The 26,083-nt window shown below is 39.3% G+C and overlaps 1 protein-coding gene across 1 annotated transcript in view; it reads right to left on the reverse strand.

The window, feature by feature from the left end:
* The window catches only part of SATB2 (SATB homeobox 2), a 190,454-nt gene that overhangs the window by 40,768 nt on the left and 123,603 nt on the right, over positions 1-26,083 (reverse strand). The window contains exons 8-9 of the mRNA XM_079925381.1: positions 18,219-18,431; positions 13,873-14,028 (exon numbers count right to left, since the gene is read on the reverse strand). Of these exons, the coding sequence (XP_079781507.1) occupies positions 13,873-14,028; positions 18,219-18,431 (369 nt within the window). The remainder of the gene's footprint in view (positions 1-13,872; positions 14,029-18,218; positions 18,432-26,083) is intronic.

Raw genomic sequence — 26,083 nt, forward strand, 5'->3', positions numbered from 1 at the left:
CTTCCACCGGCCCACTTGGGATGCTTATCTCTGTTTTCTCAATAGTGTCTCTTATTAGCTTGTTTGGTGGCTTAATGAATGTGCCAGAAAGTGCCACGCTATTGCCTGAACACACACATATGTAACCGAGTCAACCCATCACAGAAGAGATAAAGAGTCCCCACACTGGGATTTTTTTCATTTATATAATTTTTGCATGCCATCCAAGAAAGTTTTGCAGTATCAGGCAAAAAAAAAAAAAAAAAAGTGTAAATGTCAAATAAAACAGTGACAGATGACAGTATTCTCTATTGAATAGCACTGTTTCTGTCGTGCATGTTCAATGGGAACTCATGAATTATTAATAAACAAATCTCCTTTTTCTGTTAAAATCTCAAGTAGGTTTTTTGTTGTTGCTCCCTATGTGTTATGTGGAGCATTCCAGGAGAATTATTTTCATTTCGGAGATGCTGATACAGAAGTTCATCTGCTTCCAGCCTTGGCCAGCCTTGTAAGCGGGCACCAGGAGCTGTGGTGTATATACCTAGCTGTGATTTCTCTTTCAGTCTGGTTGTAAGCTTTGACCAAAGGTTGGCTGAATATTCAGAGTCAGTTTCGCATTTTTAGTATGGGAAAACTGAGGCTAAGTAAGTTACATGTGCCAGAGCACAGCTAAGAAGCACGGAATATTCAATTTGGAGACCAAACTGCTAAGTTCCTGCTCTGACATTAAATTATTGGGTGACCTTTGGAGAAGTGGTTACCCTCTTGGATCTTCTGGAAGCTTAACTATAAAAGAAGGGGTTTACAAAAGATGATCTCTAAGTTCCCTTCCAGGTCCACATTCCATGATCTATTACCTTGTTATCTGTCAGAAACAACAGATAATGATTAGCCATCAGGGTCAAAGTACAAAGAATAAAACCACCTTGGTCAAGTGATCAAGGTCAACATCACCAGTGATGACATATTCACAACCATGAACTCTGTGATATGACTCACTGCAAAGGACACAACACAGTACCTGAGGTCTTGCCCAAAATGCATAACCTCAGTCCAATCATGGCAAACCCTAACTGAGAGATTTTCAACAAAATAACCAATCAAGTACTCTTTAAAAGTGGCAAGATCATTTAAAAAAAAAAAAAAAAAAAGGAAAGACTGAAGAATGGTCACAGACTGCAGAAAACTAAGGATAAATAACTAAACACAATATGGTTCCTGACTGAGATCCTGGCACAAAAAATGGACATTAGTGTTAATACTATTAATATTTAGTATAATGTTAATTAAAAATATTAGTGAAATTAGAATAAAGTTTTCAGTTCAGTTAATGTATTAAAACAATGCTAACTTCCTGGTTTTGAGCATTGTACTATGGTGATGTAGCTGTTACAGCAGGGAAGCTAGGTGAGAAATACATGGAAACTGTACTATTTTCCAAAATCTGTGAGTCTAAAATGTGTTCAAAATAAAAAGTTAAAAAAAATACAGAGACTACCTGGAACTTACATAGGAAAATGTACCTGGAACCTAAGTATAATAATGCTAAGGAATTTATGATTAAAACACCTTTACCTTCAAAATCTGAACCCAGAGAAAGAACGTAAATTCAAAGGCTACATCCCTGTGATCAATGGATAAAGCGTTCCCAGCATTCAGGGCATAAGCAAATAATACCTATTAACATCTCATTTTAGTCATCTCATCAGTCTCTTAAACAAATATATTTCCCTCAGTAGAAAAAACAACTCTGACCACCTCTGCCCAACTATGCAGGTGAGGTGACACTCACACCAGTCAAGATATATTTTGTTTACAATCCACATGTTCCTACAAAGTTGTACATCAATCTAAATTTACAAAGCAAATAATGTTGTAAATGTATTAGGAATCCTTACTACTTGAAGAAAGGTATCATTATTTCTTTTTGAAAGATGAATAATAACCCCATAGTTTATCTTTTAGTAAACTGATAGTTTTATTGAGGATTTACTTAAATGAGACACCTCTAGTTCACAATTCAAGAGCATTAGAAGAGGCAACAATAAGAACCACAATTTGCTCCTGTTTTTCCTTCATGGTCTCATCTCCCCTCAATTTCCCCATGGACCTTGTCCTCCGGCCACTGTGAATTACTCGCAGTCCCTGAATAGGCTTGGTATATTCCCATCTTCATGCTTTTGCTTATGTTACTCCCTTTCCTGGAAAATCTCACTCAACCCTCTACCCCCGCTATGAGAAGTTGTACTTCAAGGTTCAGCTGACATGGGCTCACCTGATCTCTTGTAAGAATTGCTTACTCACCCCTGCATAATTTGAAAGCATGTTGCTTACACCTTTTCACAATTTGATGATTATTTTGTTACTGCTGGGCATGCCTGCACCCCTATCAGAACAGTCAGCTTCTTAATGGGGGTGGAGGGAAATTGTTTGTTTCTTACCCACGTTAGCATTTTCAGACCAGGGTATAGTTTCTTGCACATAATAGATGTTCAATAAATGCTCAATAGATTGAATTGAAATTATTAGAGTGCATAGAAATTAGCCCAGACGAATGTTTCATGGCCTCAAATTAAAAGAGTTAGTGTTGGGGGAGAGCACTAGTTTTCAAAAGCAACCCTGTCAACATTCTGAGGGCTCTTTTTCCCCCATCTCTAATGCAAGAATAAGATAAAGAAAAGAGGGTGATCCAATTTACCACAGTATATAAATGCAAACAGTGACAGAGGTCTCTCAGAACATTAGTTTATAAGCTTGTACTGATCACCCATCTACTGTGGGCCATGCTTTTTACTTAAAAGGTTAGCTGAGATCACCAAAGGGTAATTAGGTAATTCTGACCATGAAGTTCAGGGAATATGTGATCACAGAGAACAGGACTCATAAGGTGGGCTTTGAAAGATAAAGATGAATTTCACCAGGTGGGGAGAGGAAGCGATTGCAATCACATTCCAAGCAGAGATAACATTATCAGCAAATGCAGGGGTTTATAAAATTATCACATTCAAGGAATCAGAAACAACTTTGTGTGGCTAAAGCACAGTCTAGAAATGGAGGTGGGGGTCAGGTCATAAAGAATACCATGCAAAGAAATTTCATGTTAGTCCTAGGGGCCATGGGAGTCATTGAAGGCTTTTAAACTGACATGACAAAGAATTCTTTTCTTTCTTCTTTCCTTTCCCTTCCTACTTTCCTTCCTTCCTTCTTTTTTAACAAGAAGTTCTTGGAGAAGGGACTATGATAAAGTCAAGAACACCACTTACCCTAGCCTAGATATCTTTTTTTTTATAGTGAAATCATGTTGTTGGGTATCAATGAAGGCCCACAGCGGCCTGCTAGTGGTAAATTACATACTTGGTAAGCTTCATCTTCCAGAAGTTTTCATTCTTAAAAAAATGACATATTCATAAGTACCAAACTATATCAATCATTTAAAAACCTCTATTCTCATCATTTTAACCATTTTCGTGTATGTGTATGCTGCTGTTGTTCAAATGAGAATTTGTAAAGCTCTCTCACATTGAAAATGAATGAGGAAGGACAATATCTACTACACTTATAAAAATATTGAAAGGTTTAAAAACTCAAGTAGATAATAAATGAGTGACATATTCTCCAAACTACATACCAAATGCTGAGACTATTCAAATGAACAAGGAGGTCTTTCAGAAAACAATAATACAGCCCAGGGTATGAATTTGGAGCCCATCAGATGTGGGTTTGAATCCTAGCTCCAAGCCTTAGGTTTAAGTGATGGGGGAGGGGAAGGAGATGGAAAGAGTGGGGTTCCTGTCCGTGGTACTGAAATTTCATTGTGTACTAAGTTGCTTGTTTTCCTACCCCAGGACACAGGTAATAACTCCAACATGTCCCTGTTCCCATATTTTTTCCTTTAAAAACAAAATTAAGTTCTGTGTTAGTGACAAATTTCCTAGTTGTTATAATATTTCAAAACGAATACAAACCAGGACTTGCTAAGAAACAAATGCAAGTTCACAGTCTGCTCTGATCTCCAAAAAGAGATGTAGTAAATACGTTTGTTCCTGTTAAGTAAGGTTGTACTGGCCTTGAAGGGAAGGCCTTGTCACAGTCGTTACTGTGCCCCCTGATGCACCTATCACAGAGCTGATGAGTGAACTCAATCTACAAATAGTAAGAATCCCCTTCCCCCTTTGCCCATCTAGGAACCCCAATGAATAAGCCGGCAAATGAACAGTTCTTCAGGAGAATGACACAAGGCTTCTTGCAACAGAAAGTAAAAGGCCATTTACTCACCCACATCTTCAATACAGAAAATGTCAGCATATGTAACCAAAAGGGAATGTTTTCTGAGCAACTCAAAAGAAAATTCATATTATTAACTACAGGCAGTTCACTTTCTAAACGGAAGCACATAAAGTCCCCAAACAAACTTTGGTAACTGTGAAAGAGTTTCTCTTCAGCTGGTTGAGACTCTTCTGAAGTGTGAAATGAGCCAGATAATATTCAGCTCTTGTTTCTTAGTCACCGAATTCTCCTTTCATGAATCCAATAAGTGTCTATTAAAATAAATAAACCCCCTAATGATTCAAGATAACCTAATCAAGAAAACTGAAATGGATAAAAGGCTAAACTGCAAGGGAGACTTGTCAAGGGCTTCAATGAATCCCTGACAAGGAGGTCATCTAAACCTGAAAAAAGATTTGTGCTGAGCATTTGGTTACAGTTCAAGGTTAATTATTTTATACCTTGAATGTAATAAGTAAAAATGATCTGCTTCTCTTTTTATTTCTCAAAATTGTACACTAAGTTCTAAACTGTATTTTCATGGGGACTAATTTTCAGCTGTCTCTGGGCATGTGTCTCACATTTCTATGGATGTGTTTGCAAAGAGTGAATCTGTAATTGAGAGTAATGAAAATTTTATTTCTGAACAACTCCTTAACCTCTGTTATAAAGGGCCCAAGTCAAGAGGGGATTTCATAAAATCTTGTTGCCTTCCTTACCGTAGAAATACGGGATATACATAGCTATAGAACAGGACAGAGATTTAGTATGACTTTATATAAGTATGTACACACATACATATACAAATAGATGGGAACATGTACCTGAAAAAAAAATCCTTATCTGTCAAAAAGAATGAATCTGGAGTCTTCTCCACTTAAATACTAGAAAGATATTAACAGCAAAATGTACTAGACTAAAATATCAAGGAGAAAACAACCAACACATTTCTAGTCCCTGACTTCAGGTCCAAATTCTAGCATACCTATGATACAAAACTACATATTATGAGGGCTTCCCTGGTGGTGCAGTGGTTAGGAGTCTCCCTGCCGATGCAGGGGACACGGGTTCGTGCCCCGGTCTGGGAAGATCCCACATGCCGCAGAGCAGCTGGGCCCATGAGCCACGGCCAATGAGCCTGCACGTCCGGAGGCTGTGCTCTGCAACGGGAGAGGCCACAACAGTGAGAGGCCCGCGTACTGCAAAAAAAAAAAAAAAAAACCTACATATTATGCACACTGCCTCAAAAACTCATAAGTGCAGGGGGGAAAGAAAGCAGACACAGCAGAAAACCAGGCATAAGACTTGTTTGAAAGATCAGGGCTGGGACTAGAGTGAGGCAAGCAAGCGACTAATGTGCAAAATTTAAGGAACGTGACTCTGAAAGTGTGAGCCTCCTTGAATTTTGCACCCGAGACCTAGCAAGCCTACATGCCTAATCCTAGTCTTGGCCCTGTGAAAGCAAGATGATCTTTTTTTTTTTTTTTTTTTTTTCCGGTATGCGGGCCTCTCACTGTTGTGGCCTCTCCCGTTGCAGAGCACAGGCTCCGGACGCACAGGCTCAGTGGCCATGGCTCACGGGCCCAGCCGCTCCGCAGCATGTGGGATCTTCCCAGACCAGGGCACGAACCCGTGTCCCCTGCATCAGCAGGCGGACTCTCAACCACTGCGCCACCAGGGAAGCCCAAGATGATCTTTTTTTGTTTTGGCTGCATTGGGTCTTTGTTGCTGCACGCGGGCTTTCTCTAGTTGCAGCGAACCGGGGCTACTCTTGGTTGCGGTGCGCAGGCTTCTCATTGCAGTGGCTTCTCTTGTTGCGGGGCACGGGCCCTAGGCACGCAGGCTTCAGTAGTTTCAGCACACAGGCTCAGTAGTTGTGGCTCATGGGCTCTAGAGCACAAGCCCAGTAGTTGTGGCACACGGGCTTATTTGCTCTGCGGCATGTGGGATCTTCCGGGACCGGGATCAAACCCGCATCCCCTGAATTGGCAGGCAGATTCTTAACCACTGCGCCACCAGGGAAGTCCCAAGCAAGATGATTAAACGGTCTCTACAGCAAAACAGGAGGAACCACTCACAGGCACCAACATTCTCCAACTGTAAGAACCATGGTTTAACTCAATGTCATCTTTGAAAGAGGGCTGGAGAGTTCAGAAAGATGGCTTTTAATATGTCAACCTGATTTGCTTCAAAGTCAAATGCAAGTTCCTAAAGGTGCCATGTCATGAACAGGCAAAATAATGCAACTCAAGGGTTTCTGCAGTACACAAAAATGTGCTTAAAACCAGTACAGAAACTTTAGCAATGGATAAAGGTATATGACATTTTATGAGCTGCATACAAACTGTAATTAACCTTCATTGATATCTAATTATGGGTTCCCATAAAGGCTAGTTTTAGGGCATGAAACGTTAACATAATTAATTGCAGGAGTGGTAAAAAGAACCCAATTCCTCATTATAAGACTGATGTAAAAACTGAGATCTTGCAGGAATTTCTGCTGATCACTTCTCAAAAGAATCTAATCCTTTGAATTATGCTGAGGGATAAAGGAAGAAAGTGAAGGGTTCAACTTGACGCTTGGGCATCACTGTGTTGACTGCCCACTTAGTTTGGCATTTAAGAATATTGAGAAGCCTAATTTCTTCACTACTTGGTATAACAGTTTTTTAAAAATGGTAACTGTAGGGTTTCCCTGGTGGCGTAGTGGTTGAGAGTCCACCTGCCGATGCAGGGGACATGGGTTCGTGCCCTGGTCCAGGAAGATCCCACATGCCGCGGAGCGGCTAGGCCTGTGAGCCACGGCTGCTGAGCCTGCGCGTCCGGAGCCTGTGCTCCGCGACGGGAGAGGCCACAACAGTGAGAGGCCTGCGTACCACAAAAAAAAAAAAAAAAAAGATAAGTGTAGTGTAAATGTATTAAATTTTTTTCATTTGAATTTGGTGGACAGACCTGACATTGTAGTATACATGCCCCAGTTGACAAGAGTAGAAACTGCTTTTTGATAGGTTGTCAAAATGTGTTCCAAAGAAACCTGCCCAGCAGCAGGGGGCAGCTACTCAGTCAAGGCCACATGCCTCATTTTAGTCTGCCTTACACACTGAAGACAAGACGACAAAAGCAAAAGCATTGCGAGCGAGACTTAGACCACCAGCTCATCACCAACGGGCATCATACGGCCAGTTTTTCCTGTCACTTTTTATACCAGAGATTGGGGTAATCAAACATTTACTTCCAATAGTCCGAGTAATCCCAGCCCCAATAAAGCCATCTCCATAAAGAGAGCTTAATAAATAAGGTAACTGTCAAACCATATTTTGTGCAAAGTGGCAAAACCGATCCTTGGGCAATAGTTTCTAAAGGCTAAGAAACAAAATAATGAAACAAGATATTTTATAATTCATAAATTTACTCTCCCACATGAAAAGTTGACCTTAAGAAAATTATAGTTTTAACTTGTCTTATTACAGTGTGATCCCAACTAGGATATAAACACACATGTGCAAACCCACACTTACACATTAGAAGACTCTAAGAGGTTAATGGCAACTATCTCTGGATGGTGGAATTATGGGTGATTCATGTTTTTGCCTTTACGCTTTTCTTCATTTTCTACATTTTTAAAAATGAAGCTGGGGCATGCAGGTGACAGTTCAGGGGTGCGCGGTCTCTTCCTGTCACCTGCCGCCCCACAAATGGCAGGTGGCACTCAGCGTGATGGGCCTCTGCAGCGCTTGCATGGGCCCACAGGCCCCAGAGGGGAGGTGGGCCCCGGGAGGAGCGCAGTAGGGCGGTGTGCGGCTCCATCCCCAGATGCCACTGCACGTGCAGGGGAGCCAGACCAGACCACTAGCTCGGGACCTGCCTGCGGGAGCCCTAGCTTCACTTTCAGGGGCCCAACTCATGGGAGAAGGAGAGGCGGGAGGTTCCAGTTGTTCAGGGTTTTGTTTTGTTTCGTTTTTGTTTATTGTAAATGTTTTATATTTGCCAAAACTGTAGTCAGCTGAGTCATTTAAAATGTCTTAGGTGAGGGTATAGGGGCTGGGACCCTTGGGCATTGCTGGCAAGGAGGTCAATTGGAATGTAAACACCATCATTTTTAATATGGAAGGATTGGAAACAATTTACATATCCATCAAAGGAAGAGAGTCAAATAAATCATGGTGCATCCATTCCATTGAATACTATACAGCAGCTTAAAAGAAGAAGGGGCTCTGTGTGCTGATGTGGCAAGATCTTTGAGATTTATAAGAAAAAAATCAAGCAGAATCACATGTAAAGTATGCTAGTCATTTGTGCATAGGGACAAAAAAAGTATATACATTTGTGTTTCCAAAGATAGAGGAGAAATGTTAGCAGTGGCTGCCTCTAAGGATGGCTAAGGGGGTGAGGGATGGAGGAAAACTATTCACTGTATACGCTTCTGTTTCTTTTTGAAGCTTGTACAATGAACATATGCTACCTATTCAAAATAAATAACATTAAAGAAGAAAAGAAATGCCTTTGAGAATTAAAAATAAAAAATACAAAATAAAACGAGGATGTTTTACTTAAGTAATCATAAAATAGAAGCTATTTCTTTAAAAAGGAAATATGTACAACTAACTTGTGCTTGGGATATTTTTAAGAAGAGACACAAAAGCAAAGATTAATATAGTAACCCATGATTGAATGAAAAAAATATGTTAGCACATATACTGAATGTGATATAAACTCCAATAGCAAAGAGCGATAAAAGGAAGGAAAGAAACCAAATAATATACCAATTATTTTTCTTTATGTACAGCTGTCTGTCTTTATTTTTGCTTATAAAAGGATCTGCCATGAAGACCTGTATATATTTTTTTCTAGTTTATTTATTTATTTATTTAACATCTTCACTGGAGTGTCATTGCTTTACAATGGTGTGTTAGTTTCTGCTTTATAACAAAATGAATCAGCTATACACATACATATATCCCCAAATCTCCTCCCTCTTGCGTCTCCCTCCCACCCTCCCTATCCCACCCCTCTAGGTGGTCACAAAGCACCGAGCTGATCTCCCTGTGCTATGCGGCTGCTTCCCACTAGCTACCTATTTTACATTTGGTAGTGTATATATGTCCATGCCACTCTCTCACTTCATCCCAGCTTCCCCTTCCCGCTCCCCATGTCCTGAAGTCCATTCTCTATGTCTGAAAGACCTGTATATTTTAAATCATTTAGCCTGTTAAGCAAAGTAGATCATCTGTAAGGAGATATTTTACAATAAAGAAGAATGTCCATAAAATCTGAGTTTGTAATCTACATCTAAAGCTTAAGAAACCTTCTACTTAGGATTATAACTTGTTAAGTCAGTAGGTGAGAACACAGAATTTTTTTTTTTTTTTTTTTTTGGTGAGACAGTGATAAGGAATAAAGGCCAGTCAGTACACAAAATCTATTTAATCCTAACGTACATAGAGCCTAGAACACATTGAAATCCAGTCACCATGAAGAACACAGCTTCTATGGAGGAAATGATTTCAGAATTGTATACTGAAGGCCAGAAACTCCTTCTGCCCAGATGCAGTGGGATCACAGTTGTGCCTCCCTCCCTCTTCTGTAGTAGGAGTGAGGACCGCCCCCCATTCCTGGTCCCAGTGGTAGCTCCTGCAACCTGTGGGCCTGGGAAGGTGTGCGTGGCAGGGAGCAGAATTAGAGGATTGGCAGGGGTCTTTAAATCTTGGTGGAGATGAGGGCATCTCCAATGTCATCTCATCAGAGACCCCTTTGGGTCCATTTATTCCCAGATCACTCCCTTTCTTCTATCCCAGAAGACTCTGGGGTTGGCCCTTTCATTACCACCAACTGAGCTTTACACCAGGTTGTCTATTTCTCCTTTTTGCAATGTCTCAGATTCTCTCTACCTTCCTAATATAGAAAGCAAGACTCCACACCCGCCAAAAAAAAAAAAAAAAAGGAAGAAAGAAAAGAAAAAAGAAAGCAAACCCAGTGCCCTTCTAACATTTTTGTTCGTTTTATTTATTTTTTTAATGGGGGCAGGGTAGAATAGGGATTAAAATAAGCCCCTTCCCATTCCTCTACCTACTCTGTTTTCACCCAAACCTAGTAGGAAAAGACAGTCATATATGTAGAGTTGGGTCTTTGGGTATACAAATAACAAAGGAAGTTTCACTCTCTTTCCAAAAGAAAACCAGCCTCTGGGTGATCCTCAGCATTCCATGAGCTGAATACTGTGAACTATATAAAAAAGAGAAGAGGGCAGGAGAGAAACCGTGAATTAATGTCTGGGGAAGGGGGGCAACTGATGGCCGGCCCTGGAGGGCTGCAGTGAGGGTGCCCACGGTCACTGTGTTTGCTCCCTACTGGATTTCCACTGCCCAGATCACATTTGATAAGCTGCAGTTGGGGAGGAAAGGGGAAAGTAACCCTACAGAATTTGAGTAAGAGGGACAGGGAGATGACAAGAAGCTATCAAGGGACAAGGAGTCCCCACAGCCACTTCAATTGCATGCTGGGGCACTCATTCCCTGGAGGCCCTCTGTATGTAAGGGCCATACTGAAGGTGTGTAGAAAATGCCATATGCCTTTGCACCATGGCTCCTACTGAGGACTCCCACTCCTAGTTCACAGAGACCAACCATGGACCAGAGTACATCCTATCCCATGAAGACCAATAATCTGAACATTCTGCAGAAAGAAAAGGAAAACAGTCTTCAGAACACACACACACACACCCCACCTAAAATTGATCCTAAATTGAAAATGAAGCAAAAGTAAAAGGTGAAACGTGCATAAGCACACTTTTCCCTCTTATTTTTACCCCTGCTTTACGTTTTTGACTTCTCTCCCACGAAGAAAGGGGCAAGGGTCAGATAGGAGGCACTCAGTGGAATCAGATGATGGACTGGCCTGGCCATGACAAAGGAGCTGAAGCCCAATTAAAGGAACAGGTGGTCTACGACCCTACAAATGCGCCCTGATGTAACCCACCCACTAAGAAAACACACACTTTCCAGTAATACTATTTTCCCCAACAGGACCACAGGCAAAACTGCAAACGTTTGTCCCTCTTTCAGTTCCTTTTCTGAACCCCTCCTCCAACTGTGCCTGTTCCCTAAACACTTACAGCCCTCAAGGACCATCTTGGCCCACCACCCTTAATCTCTAAAAATGTCCTCCCTTTTTCCTACTCTTCATTCAAAGCGTGCCTAACACACAGGCAGTGTTAGGTATTATTCTTAATATGGTGACAGTAATTCACACCATGCAGTGAATGAGATTTTATGAGGGTTTCCTTTCTATTTTAAAAGACATTTAAAATGGAAGGGGAGGGGTTACTATATATGTTTGAACTGGGCCTCCCAGGCTCCAAACCCACTACAGTTCACAAGAGTTCCTGTTAAAGGTTCTCCTAATTTCACCTCCAAGAGAATGGAGCGCCCTTACTCTTCGTCTGCCTTCTCAGCCACTCCATACACACACACACACACACACACACACACATCTTATGGATACACACCAAATACATGTGCAAAGTACCACATCAATTGATTTCACTAAGTATGCTTTTTATCAAGCAAATGCTGGTAGTGCTTACAAAGTAGAGTGAATAACTTATGTTAAATTGCCTTTGAAACTGTCAGTTAAGTTCATTTTGCTTGGCAATGCCATTTTTAAAAAACTTAATGCCTGATTTGCAAATCTAGTCAGCTACTTACAAATAAAGTTCCCTATTCATAAATGAGAATGAAATCATTGTCCCAAAGGAAAAAAGAAAAACAAAGCATCTTATCCCCATTTAGGCTCAATCTCATCCTTTAGCATATTAATTCCTAGTACTATGTTTTCCTCCAGATTCGGCAAAAACAGGGCTACTGAGTTCTTCAGGAGGCAACAAAAATTTGGAGAGCTAAGTCTGTCCAACTGGCAAGCACACTTTTCAATCAGCCACCTGAATTACTTGGGGAGGCCGGAGGCATCACTATTTCCAGAAGCAATAGTGCCAAGTCAACAGGAAGATTACAAGCATTCTGAGTCAAGTTCTCAGACTGTGGCCTTCAGATTTTCTTGAAAGCTGCTTATAAAAGGAGGACTGAGTGAAGCTTTGATATTTATGTCAAGTCACAACTAAGGGGCAGGTTTGCAGAATCAATTGTGTAGCTTTATACTTACTGCACATTTACCACATATGTCCTTTATTACACAGTGGAAAACCATTAAATGCACAGTAGTTTTGCCAAGTGGCATTATGCATTTAACAGCTTTATTCGTTTAACAGCTCCAACTCTCATTATATTTTGCCATGTGGTACACGGGATTTTATGCATTTAACAGTTTAAGAAAGCTCTATGGTATTTTCTTTTCATGTATTTCATACTATGGTTGGACATTATATCTTAGCAAACTGTATTTCAGTGACTTCATTGTGAGAGAAAGAATAATCTGGAAAGATTACTACATCGAAATTGAAATGGGAAACCAATATTTCAATCCTCTTCGAAATTGCTGCATATTCTACTGCTCTCCCTTCATTAACATCTGAAAAATAACTTAAGTCAGGTTACTGCAAAACCACAGGAAAAAAAGGCTATTCCCAAAACCATATAATTAGTATAAATATAGCATCTGACTATCATTTTAAAAACTTAATTTTCATTAAAAACCACCTTGCTTAATACAATATTCAGTAACTTCCTTCCTTTATAGCACACAACAGAAGATTTGTTAGGGAGATGGTGGACCATTTTACCATTCACATATGTAGGGACGAAAACATTTGTCATGCAAGGCCACAGAGGAAATCAAGCTCAGAATCAAAGGACTCTCAAAATTAAGCTTTAACTAACTTTTGTTTCCTCTACCCTGCATTTGGGTAATTGTTCAACCCAGGGATAAATAAGTAGGCGCCTCAACCTAACCCATTCTAGGATAGGGCGGTAGTTGTCCCTTTAAATGAATTGAAACAGAGTAGATCCCATCAACTGTTTCTGCTTTCAGAAATAAAAAACCTAAGCATCTGTCTACCCTTTTCCCTGGAGCATTCCATTCCCCACAATCCCAGCACTCTGAAAAATTGTACTGGATAAGCGTCTATGTTTTTCTGTTAAAGATTTTAGCACTCACTCTGCACTCCCCGATGTGTGTTTTCTCCTGGAAAAACAACTGTATTCTATACAGAAAAGAAACACCTGACATTGCAAAGTGCCTCTGGGGCTGAGGAAAAGCGGTTATTATAACAAAGTCATCCATTTCCCTGGTGGGAATAAGAGAGGTGATGAGACCTGGCTAAAACTTGGTCTCAGGAAGATGCTGTTGTGAACACACTAAGTTTTGCTCAAATACCAGAAAGAAAGAAAGAAAGAAAGGATGCATAGCAATATTCAGAATTAGGAGGGAAATCATTCAAGGCTGATTCCTTTTGGAAAAGCAATTCTTTAAAAGAAAAAAAAACTGGGTTTTGACTTAGTCTCTATTTTGAACCCTGAGGAACAAAAACAAACCACAGAGCAAAATGCAGAACACGACAGGTTCTCTAGGGATTATTATTATTGTTGTTATTATTATTATAGGAACAGATGTATTTTTATTGGTGGGAGGAGGAGAACAGCCCTCACTTTTGCTCTTTTAAAAACCACTCACCTGACTTTTATTTGCAGCCACTTTGGCAAACAGGGCTTGAGACACCTTGGCCCTTTTCATCTCCTGTTGGATCTCGTCATAAATGGCAGCTGTGATGTTGACATTGGCGCCGTCCACCTTAATGGGGAGGTCTGTTGTCGGTGTCGAGGTTTTGGCCTACCAAGAGACCATGAAAATAATAATTTAAAAAGTGCTGCATTCAGCCCAGCCATCTGTGCAGAAATTATCAAAGGATTTCAGTCAGCTGATGCCAAACTGCATTAGCTACAGAGGGACACTTCCTGTCCATTATTCTAATCAGGTTAATTGTGATTGGAAATAATTGCAGTGCATTCCTATAGGACATGCAGAGTCCTGTCAACCTTGTTCTTTCCCTCACAGTAGCTGAGACAGTTCACAGGTACGATGGCTACTCTGGGCACCAAACTCAAGAGATCAGCTTCCTGCAACACAAGCATGCAGAACACACACACAGTTACCTTTTTCTTTCTGAAAATAGTACACCTTGGAGGAAGAGCCAATTCTTCCAGAAAAAATGAGTAAATGGGTAGAGGTCTCTAAATAATAAATTATTACTCAATTTAATGCACTCCCCTGAGTCTCTCTCATTCTTTATTAAAGCTTTACGTATGTCATTCGAGTATGTATGGCTTCCCACCATTATCATCATTATGCTACCCAGACAGTCACCTAATTTCACCTAGGAAATCAGTGGAAATGAAACAAAATTTCATTTCATAAAACGAGGCTTCAGAATGCCTCTGAAGTGCCGTCTTCATTTTCTTAAACTCATATTGTGGTTTTATGTAGTCTGCCGTGCTCGTTTTAATTGAATGATTTCCCATCCGTTTCAGAGACAAATGAAGGACAATATAGAAGGTGTCTGTACTTCTTGGGGTTAGGATAACCCTAAAACGCTTGAATCTACTTGATCCAAAAGACTGCAGAGCATTTGCTCTGGTGTTCTCAGAACCCAGGGCAACAGGACAAAGGGAAAAGTCTGCCCCAACCGTTGCATTCCTGAGCATGGCCAGCTGATTTGGTCTAAAGTGGATTGTTTTCTCTTTTCATCCCCACCCGCCCTAGAATCCTAAACCACTATGTTCCCTTTGTGGATGTCCTGAGCTGTTGTTCCCCTGCTGGATTGACAGTATGCAGGTTTGGAGAAAGACATGGCATGCAGGGTGGACACCATGGGGTCATTCTCAACAGTGTCTTGAAGCCGGAGTTATGTCCTAAGTTTCCAGGAAGGCTCTGATTCCTAAGAGCGCTCAGTGACCTTTGCCATTCTCCTTTGAATTCCCTGTCTCATACTATTTTCTAATTACTGCAAAGTAATAATAAGAATAATTGATGTAGTACTTTTTACGTGCCAGGCACTCCAAAAAGTGCTTTTTGGTTGTTGTTATCACATCTTATTCTTTTAAGAACACAGTGAGTTAGACATTATTATTTTCACTTTACAGATGAAGATAACTGAAAATAAAAGAGGATACTTCACTTGCTGGCAGCAAGTGAAACAGCAGCAAGTGAAATAACCATGATCTGAACTCAAGTCTCTCAGGCTCCACAGCACAGGCTCAGCACAGGCTCAGGAATCACTGTGCTACTCTGCCTCCAAAACCTCCAATTCGTACTAGTGCTGTTTTTACATGTTTCTTCTTGCCCTCAAGTTTGAGCTATTCCCTCAATAGTCCAATCCTCTCTCATCTTTTTCAAGAAAACTCCCTTTTCTTCTTAAAACTTCTAATTAACGTTCAGTGCTTTTCCTGTTAAGTGCATATTTTAGCATACCATTTCTGCCTTTCTCAAGGCAGGTTTCTTATTAGACTCACTGACTAATCTCACCTGACTGGTCAAATCTTCTCTAGAACACTGAGGGCTAAAGTCAAAGCACTGAAATAGATGGTTAGGGGCCCAGCCTTGGAATCAGAATAACCAGAGTTCAAATTCTAGCTCTATCACTCAGCCGTGTGACCTTACACAAGGTATTTAACCCATCTAAACCTCAGTTTCCTCATCTAAAATGTAAACCTCATGTAAAATGAGAACAACGGTGCAAAATGGTGAGGATCCGATTCATGCAAAATGTTTGCAATATCTGATACAATAAGTGCTCAATAAATGATTATTCTTATACTTGTACTGTTGTTTTGTTATTTTTAAGTACATTGAGGAATACTGGCCAATTGAAGGTTATGAGAAGAGGCTCTTGAGGTTGAATTTGAAACTTGCAAAGTCTTCAATTTGTTTTAAACTGATAACAAAGTACTGATGGGATCTGGAAACTAATCTCCATGGACCTATGCAAGGTTGTGTGTGTGTGTGCCCGGCACTGCTGGTTCCAACTCAAAGGCTGAATCAGTGGGTACCCCTCTGACATTTATTTGCACAATGAAAGACTTACAGTACTATGGATCTTTGCTACTGAGATAGTTCTGTAAAGAATTTTGGATAAGTAGGTAATCATGAAATATTTTAAAAGTCTTCAGTAACTTTCTCAATGTTTAACCAACAGAAAAAGAAGAATGTTCCAGACAATGTAAAAATGTCAGTGCCATGACTGTATTCTCAAAACTATTTCGAGAGAAACATTTTACATTTATTTTCAGAAATCTCAAAACTGTGAAATTAAACGTTCAATTTTCCTGGTATACTTGTCCCTAAAGGGCACTTTGATCTAGGAATTTTCTAGACAGGATTTTTTGCTGTTTAAAAAAGCTAAGTCAGGGTCCTGAGTCAGGGTCCTGACCTTAACTGTGTGGTGTTGTAAGTTGGTCTGGCTCTGAAAGCTACCAGGTCTTTGAAAAGATGCCTAAGATATAATCTTGTTGGAAAAATATTACGAAGGAGTGGAAAACAAAACACACAGACCTGTGTGATTTTCTAACAAGGAGGAGTGATTTTCTGAGAAAACTTGCCCAATTAAATGGCCATGAAGCATGGCTGGATTCTCCTGTAATGATTCAATGGGCTTCAAAAGTGGCAAAAATGTTGGTGAATTTAATAGAAGTAAATATTAGTGCAAATTAACAACTTGTCCAACTCAATAGCTCAACATGTATGCCCCAAAATTTTTAAAAAATAAAAATAAAGATAAAAAAGCTTGGTTACAGTGGTCCAAAGTAAGCAATCAAGAGACTTATTTTTGGTTTAACAGTAACTAAAATTCATAATTCACTAAACACTAAAGTCTAAGTATCACAGTTTGGCAGTGCATGACAGAAAATTATCTTCAGTTAAAAAATCTATTGCAGAGTGCAAAATATAAAAAGAGTTAAGATGTGTGAAAAAATGGATATACTTGAAAAAGCTCAAATATTTCTATTAGAAGATTCTGCTTAATCAGTTCCTTAGAACTTAACAGAAAACAAACTCCTAAACCCAAAACTATAGTATCTAAGCAAAAAATAAAAACCCTTTATTTTCAAAGTACCCATTTTTCTGATTTGTACAAATGTGTACCTGTTAAATATTTTTTTGAAAACTATCACTCAAGAAGGAACCTGCAACCATGCTAGCAACAGTAAATGGGGTGGCTTTACCATAAATCCGTTGATTAGTAAAAGTTGAGGGGAAGTAGGGAGTAGGCTAAAAATAAGTGGGCTCAGATCTGAATTGGAAATGACGCTTGGCTGACTTGAGACCTTGACCCTTCAGTTAAAATCTTTAAATCACACATTACTAGACGTATGCATCTGCAGGAGGACCTGAGAACAGAATGCTTTTAAAGTACGAAGAAAGGAGGGATGGAAAGCTGAGTCAGGGTCCTGTGGACATCACTGTAGGAAGGAAAATAATTAAGGCCTACATTTCCACTACCATTTTCTAAGGGATCACTGAATGAGCTCCCAGTCATTCGGATCTAGCCGCTGCATTGGCATGCTTCCATCACACACAGGTTCCTCCCTGACTTTGTCTCTTTCAGATTGCATCAAGCAGAACTTGGACTACGCTAGCTGTCCCCTGCCCCCATCCAAATAAATACACAATTGAAGGAAAAGCAATGCTTCGCAAACTCAGCTTCAATACAAATTCGCTAGCCCCTTCTTTGATAACCAAACAGCTGTATGTAGACATCTAGTGCTTACCCTTCCACCCACTGCTGCCCTCCTGCCACATGTGGAAGAATGGGACTTTCTTAAAGGGACAGAAATGGCATGGATGATATAGAAAAAGATAACCACTAGCATATGGTCAGAGGTTCATATCTTCTGACCCACATGTTCAGTGGATTAAAAAGTCTTGGAATTATGTCTCTTAGTTTTTGAGGGAAAACACAGTAGCAGTGAAGGCAAGATATCTCCAAGGCTAAGAGTGAAAAGTCAGTGGAGCGAATATCTCACCTGAGGGGTTCGGGAGGAGCTGGGACTGCTGGAGGCCGATGAGACCATGCTCACATTGGGGTTCATGCTCCGCTCTCTCTCATCCTGGTATATGCGGTCCCGCTCCACTTCCGGCAGATTGAGGAAATTCTGCATAGCCCTCAGGTTTACTAAAAGAGACTGAGATGCTGTCCGAGGGTCTTCTTCCTTACGCAGAATCTCAGACAACAGTCCCTGATTAAATGGAAAAAAAAAAGTAGGCCAAGTTATATCTGCAGGTATGCATGTGTGGTTTCCATATTGCGCCCCTCTTCCCCTTTATCTGTTTGGTGTAACCAGCTGGCTGTGATGTCAAGAACCTCAGTCTAATTCCAGCGGGTTCTCCAGCAGGAAGATTTGGTGGGAACGTGCTTGCTCTCTGGGGGCTGTGCCTTATTTTGGAACATTCTATTCTGACACTTTATCATCACTGTAATAATCATCAGTGTACAGAGATGCCAGCTAGCAAGGTAGGCGCTCAGAAGAATTGTGAAACTGCAATTACCACCAGGTGCCTCCTACAAGTATTTCAGGAACTGTTAGAACTCTCTCTGCTTGAAACTGGGAACACTTGGCAGTCCTGCTCAGCTTTACAAATCTGCCAAGTTTGGTAAATTTAGTTCCGACATTTAAACAGCATGGGAGATTTACATCGACTTAAAAAAAAAAGTTTGGCTGAATTTCTGTGTGACCGGACACTGTTTTCAATATAGATGTTTCTTATGGCAAGAAGAAAAAAAAAAGACACAAAGCAAATGGCTATAACTTGGCCTCTATTAACTTCCCAATCCACACACATAATAGGTTTCCTTGCATATGTCCCAGAGGGCACCCAAACCTTTTTATGAGACGCCCTCATGGGGACGCTCCAAGCCCACCATTAAAGCAACGGAAGTAGAGTCACATCCGGTAACAGGCCACAGCGCACCTCAGAGAATGCCATGATAGGCTCAGATACTTTCTGACTGTGTGACCCATCCAAATAGAATGATTTACATTAAAAAACTGGTGTTTTCATGTGCTGCTCTGCTGACAGAGAATTCACAAAGAAAAGAAAAATGTTGACAAGTCTAAAGAAAAGTAGTACAGACGCAAAAAAAAGGCTAGAGACCTGAGTTAGAACACGGCAGTACTTGGGGCAGAAGCAGATCCATTTCCATTCTGCGCACTTGTTGGATTATCCCACAGAGGCATCACTTTACATTCCCAGCTAACATCCCTTCTCAGGGCAGTATGAGATCAGGGCCTAGGATTATCTCCCAGAAAAAGCTAAGATGTTAACCTCTGTATCTTACAACAGATGGGGATAACCCCAAATCGTAAAAGTAGATGCCACAGGCATTTCCACTTAGGGGATATTAATGCAAAGAAACACTATCAGATTTGTAATAGATGGCTAAATAGGCCGTCTTTGGCCAACAGGCCAATAGGCATTGGAGACCAAAGAAATATACCATCTCTAGTTGGCCAAAAATCCTCAGGGTAAGGTAGGCGGTTTTAAAAAATAATGCATTATAATATAGTGAAGCAAATGTCACTTACAGGAATGTGTATCACACTGTTATCAGCTTCCGGGAGTAATCACCACTCAAAACATCATGTAAGACAATTTTACTATAAGGAACCTACAAGAGGCATGCCATCTGATACCTCTTGCCCGTTTGGTTGTCATTACTTTGATTAGAGAAGTCTTTCCAAATGAGACTATAATATGCCATACAGTGAGGCTAGAAAAAAATGTTAACAAGTGTGTGTCTGTGTGCGTGAGTGCCCAAGGAAAGGTCAAGGTAGGGCATGTATATAAAACTACCCTACTGCTGAAATGATTCTAAGAAAATCTTGATTTCTTGTCATGCTTTCAGAAAGAAGCAACTAGTGAGACACTTGTCTTCCAGAAAATGTTATACAATCTAAGTATTAATTTTCTTTCTGAAATTAAAAGTCAGCTCTGCCTTAAGTTATCCTACTTTCCACTTGGACTAAGCAACCTGAAATATTAATAACAAATTTGTTTCTAAGACAAAATTCTCCAAATTAATGTGTGCAGAAGCAAGAGGGATGTGAATTTAAAATCAATACCAATTTCCTATATATACGATGGAATACTACACAGCCATAAAAAAGAATGAAATAATGCCATTTGCAGCAACATGGATAGACCGAGAGATTGTCATACTAAGTGAAGTAAGTCTGACAGAGAAAGACAAATACCATATGATATCACTTATATGTAGAATCTAAAATATGATACAAATGAACTTATTCACAAAACAGAAACAGACTCACAGACATAGAAAACAAACTTACGGTTATCAAAGGGGAAAGGGCAGGGGAGGAAGTTTGGGGTTAGCAGATACAAACTACTATATATAAAACAGATAAACAACAAGGTCCTACTGTGCAGCACAGGGAACTATATTCAATAGCTTGTAATAAACCATAATGGAAAAGAATATGAAAAAGAATATATATATATATATATATATATATATATATATATATCTGAATCATTTTGCTGTATACCAGAAACTAACATGACATTGTAAATCAACTATACTTCAATAAAATTTAAAAATTAAAATTAAATAAAAAATTAAAGCATAAAAGACGATCAATACCAATTTCCATTACTAATAAGATACTAAGATTGATATTTTCTGAGCTTTCTTTAACAATGAACTTTGCACATGAAGGACAAGTTGGTACCCACTCTCCTTCTCTCTGTCTTTTTCTCTCTCTCATAAGTAACTTTAGCATTTTACTAAATGTCAGACTACCAAATTTGGAAAAGTTTTAGGATCTACATGGATATATTCTTTATGCTGGTTATATGATTATACTTAAGATCTCTCAAAGGCAAAGTCTGTAAACTCTTTCTTCCGTGAAATTATTTACACAAATTGTGGAGGACACTATGGCAAAAATCTTCCATACAAAATACTGAAAAAACAAAAAATACTGTTCTAATGGACAAACTTCAAAATTGTAAGTCTGTTTATTCCTAATCAATAGAAAACAAAATCACTCCTAAGGATAGAGTTCTTTTATTTATTTTTTGTTCAGCTTGGTTTACCTTTTTTTCCCACATTGAAATTGTGGAGTTCCTTCCCCTGCATTTTTTACATGTTGGACAACCTTACAGGGAAATGAATCCATCTCTAAGAAAAATCAAGACAAAGCATCCTTGTAAATGACTGCTCATCAGCATCACTTCTGAAGTGAATGAGACACAATATTTGTATTTTAAGGGGTTGGTGGACTATACTGTTGCCTCTGTTTTATTCGCCTAATTGAAGATAAAGTCTCAAACCAACAAGGTGGCCACTGCTGCCCTGGAGAATGAGAACACTGTTCTAAAGTATTTACTTAAAGTCTCATCTGTGTAACCCTGGTCCCAAAGCAGATTCTTTTTACCTCAGACATTTTCAATAACAAGTGGCTAACTGGTGGGCACAAGAAGAGTTTTAGTTGTTTTGTTGAGCCTTCTTCATTTTGGTTATGTGCTTTTAACGACTTAAGCAGGGATTTTTAAAAACATAGTCAAAATTCTGTGGGCACATAAATGTAAAGCACATTTTATTTAGTTAGTTTAAAATCATCATAGGGGAAACAGATCGGAAGAAAATGTACGGCATAACTTAAGTATACCACAAATCACCCCATCTAATTACCAAGATAAGTAAATGTTTATCATATTGAAACTGTCTTGAATAGAACATAAATTAATAATTTATCTTGCATAAATATTTCTAAAGCCCTTGCTACTATGTTGTCTGGCATTTAATTATCAACCAGCCAGGCAGGAGGTGTCACTTGGACATTCCCATTATGCAGCCTGAGATATAGAGAACCTGGCATGGCACCCGGGCACTGAAAAAAAGATGTACTTTTATGAAGAGAAAGGTCATGAATATTGAGAATGTGAAATTTGAGGGAAATTAATAAATTAACCAGGATATCGCTTATTAAAATTTCATATCAGTAATCTTATTAAAACACATTGCAAGTATTCAGTAAAGTGGTCATTAAGTGTTTTCCTCATCATAGGCAACAGAGCCTTCTCAAGGGAGAGATTATAAACAATTCTCTCCATGGTGTTAGCTGAGGTTGTGTAAGACCAGGAAACATGTTGACTGAAAAGGAGTAGAACAAACCTCTGCGCAGGGTAGAAAGGCACCTTCTACCAGAGCTCTTGGGTTACAGGTCACTGAAAAAAGAAGGGAGTTGGGCAAAAAGAGCCTCAAACTGGCCTTCTCCCTCGTCTTTTAATGGAGGATTTTGTAAGCTCCATATTATTTCCAGCACCAGCAAAGAATACATGAGGTTGGCAGAAAACTTCAATAAAAGCAAAATAATTCAAAGCACAAAACAAGAGATAATATAATGCCATCTAGCTTCATTGCTAATACAGGCTCTCTCTACAGACAAAACAAAGAACTGGGGCTGGGAATTCCCTGGTGGTCCAGGGGCAAGGACTTGACTCTTTCACTGCTGAGGGTGCAGGTTCAAGCCCTGATGGGGGAACTAAGATCCCACAAGCCACGTGATGTGGCAAAAAAAAGAAGAAGTAGGGCTAATTTTTTAAATAAAAAATTGCTATGCTTATTATTACTAGTATTTTAATAATATTTGTGACGTCTTAAATGACCTTAGAGTTTCTGAATCTGCAATTTCTGTTGAAGAGCTTTCTTATTTGAAGAGCTTTTCTTTTTATTATGATTTTCATATTCCTTCAACAATTTATATAGTTTGCTCCAAATCGTTAGTGTGCAAAATACATGCTGATACTCAGAAATATTTGGGAAACATTACCATGACTGGCTCTATAAAATTTACTTCCAAGTTTCTGTACTAGCCCTTGAGGCTTCATCCGGGACGGGTGAGAAACTGCCTTTGATGGGCCCTTAAATCCTCTTAAATCCTTTAAGAGAACAAGAAGAGAACCCAAGCCTGGGCCAGGTTTTAGGAATCTGAGCCTGAGCCCATCAGACCTCCCAGGTCACTCCAGGAGAGGTCACTGAAGATCATTACTGACTAGATTTTAACAGATATCTCTTCTTCATACTTCCTAGACATTTGTAATTCTCTACGATTAGGTTATATCTCCCATTGATTATCCAGAGAACCCCCAAATTCAATATGCCTATTGCCAAAAAATGACAGATCAGTCTAGTGATTCACTCCCTGTTTACAACTTGGTTCAAAGCTCATAAAAGAATGGAAAGATTAATAAGACATAGATTCTGCTGCCAAGGAGTTTACTATACAATGGTTTACAGAAGCACAATGTGAAAGATAAGTGTCATAAATTTCAGACAGAACTAGTACCATCTCAGTTCAAAAGAGGGTGAAAGTGTTGCCATCGCAAGACTCAGGGAAAACGTTTTGCAAGAGGTGGTATTTAACTTGGCGGGGATTCAAAATGTACATTATGCATAGACATAGAGATGGTGATGAGACCAGGCAAAGGGAGAGGGCAAATGAGGGATTGCATAGTATTAGAACACTTGAAGAAAAAGAAAGAGCATGACTAATCCAGAATACCAAGAGAAGTTTCTGTTTCCTTAAAAGCTTAAAAAAAAAAAAAAAAAAGTGCAAAAACTGATAAAGTGGTAGAAGACTTTTTGAAGTGAAAATAATATAGTCCACATTAATATAATTCAGAACTACTAGAGTATACACAAACTAACCAGCAAACACTACCCCCAAAATGAAGTGATATTAATCTGTTCAGCCTTTTTGTCACCTGCAACAAATTAGGCTTTCAATATGCAAAACATCTTCCTTCCAGGAAAACAAATGATCATGATTCCATTTAATTGTAATTTAATGAGGCATAATTTACTTTTTAAAGTGATATACACCAGGTGTGTATTGAAAAAACTGGCCCAGCCAAACCCCAGTGCTATGCTTTGGAAAAAGCTTCAAACTAGCCGGAGACTATTTTCATTTCTGTAAATTGTATTTCTGTTCACATATTTATTCTAACATAAACTTTTGAAGTTAACCTCCGAAATACTCATATATCATATAACATACATAGCATATCATAGTTTGAAAGTGTTAGGTTACAACCCAAACAAAGATAGATATTAGAATGTCATATAAATCCCAAAGAAAGCTTATATGTACTACTGATTGCAATGCCAAAGGGAAAAATATATGCTTGCCACTTCTACAGAATCATTTGGACTGGTTATTTTAGAGAAAATTAGCTCTATTCCTTTATAATGTATTTTAATTATTAATTGTTGGATGTATCAATAATAAAGTATATAAGCTTTTAAAATGAAAGTCCTTTTCAGAAATCAAGTTACATCTCTTTAAGGGTGTATGGGTTGAAACATATTTACTTTGTAGTAGTGAGTCTGAAAATATATTTTAGTTCATTATTTGCTTAAAACAAATGATGTCCTAACCAATCAAGTTTCAAAGGCACATATACCCCCATTTTACAGATTAAAATTACAGAGGGTCAGAGGTGGAAGAGGCCCTGGCACCCATATGGGCTAACCCCACATCCTGCGACTGAGCATGACCTGTCTATCACATAGTTCCCTCTGAAGGTACTCTTCACGTTTCACCACCCCTTTTCCATGCTTATTGGTTAGCCTTAACTTCATACAATTCTGAAATGTCTGGTTCCAGCTGACGTGAGAGCCAAAAAGTGGTATCCTCTGATGAAAACCAGGTGATACCAAATTCTTAGCCTAATTGTACAAAGTAAACTCTTCAGTTTCGGTGGTTAATGCACAGTTAGTTGAAGCTGTGAACTGAGCTCTTGGCTGGACAGAGTATTGACATCCTACCACCTGAAAGCTGACCTAGCGAAATCAGTTCTCTCCTAACCTCCAGTCTCATTTCCTTCTAGACGTTCCTGAGAGGCATGTTCTCCTCTGCTCACAAATATAAACAGGTTTCCCTGGGTCCCATATTCATAATCTACAACCCCACTACAAAGCCGACTACTGAAATTCATTTGTGTTATGCTAAAAAATGCTCACCTCCCCCATCACCCCCTGGAGTACTGCTCAGCCATGAAGCCAGAGTACTTAGTCTGATTTGAATAAAAGGTATACAGGGCACAACAATGACAATTTGATTTTTATTATTAAAAATCATGTGTTAAATCCTCAAAGAAAATGTTGTTATTGCATTAGTTTAATAAAAAACCTCTCTTTTACTATAATATTTCTTTATTAGAAAAGACAGCCTATGCATATAGCACTTTTGTACCACGGGGGTAGATAGAATTGAGCATCTAAAGGGAATTAATGTACTCTGCAAATATAAATGCATATACAAAAGTAACATTTGCAGACAAATGTTGCTGTAGAGATGTATTCTATAATGCACTAAAAGACTATGTATATATCTGTATATGTATATACACTGCAGTTGGCAATACTTTCTCCCTCCTTTGAAGGGAGATGGCACTAGTTCTATTTCACATTTATGACACTTACCATCTTTACATTGTGTAACTATAAAACCTCTTTCTCCCATCATACAGTAAACACCTTGGGAGAAGAATCTGTACATTTTGTGCTTAGTGGTTAGTTGGGGATATACAGGAATATAGAGCCCTAAGAAAGCATCAAATGCATATTTCTCATTTTTCTGGAAGTGGGAGTCCCATCTTTGCTAAACAGTCAGCAGCAGGCCCTGATGGACCACATGTTAAAAGCCTAACTCACAATAACTCAAGATCTTCTCATACAACCTATTGAAAACGATAAGATAATAAATACCGAAATTTTGTGCCATGCAAACTCCACTTTAGAACAAATATTCCATGCACCCCAAACCTACAGTTTATTAAATGAAACACTTCCCTCACAGACAGG

Source organism: Stenella coeruleoalba (genome assembly GCF_951394435.1).
Source record: "Stenella coeruleoalba genome assembly, chromosome: 6".
NCBI lineage: Eukaryota > Metazoa > Chordata > Mammalia > Artiodactyla > Delphinidae > Stenella > Stenella coeruleoalba.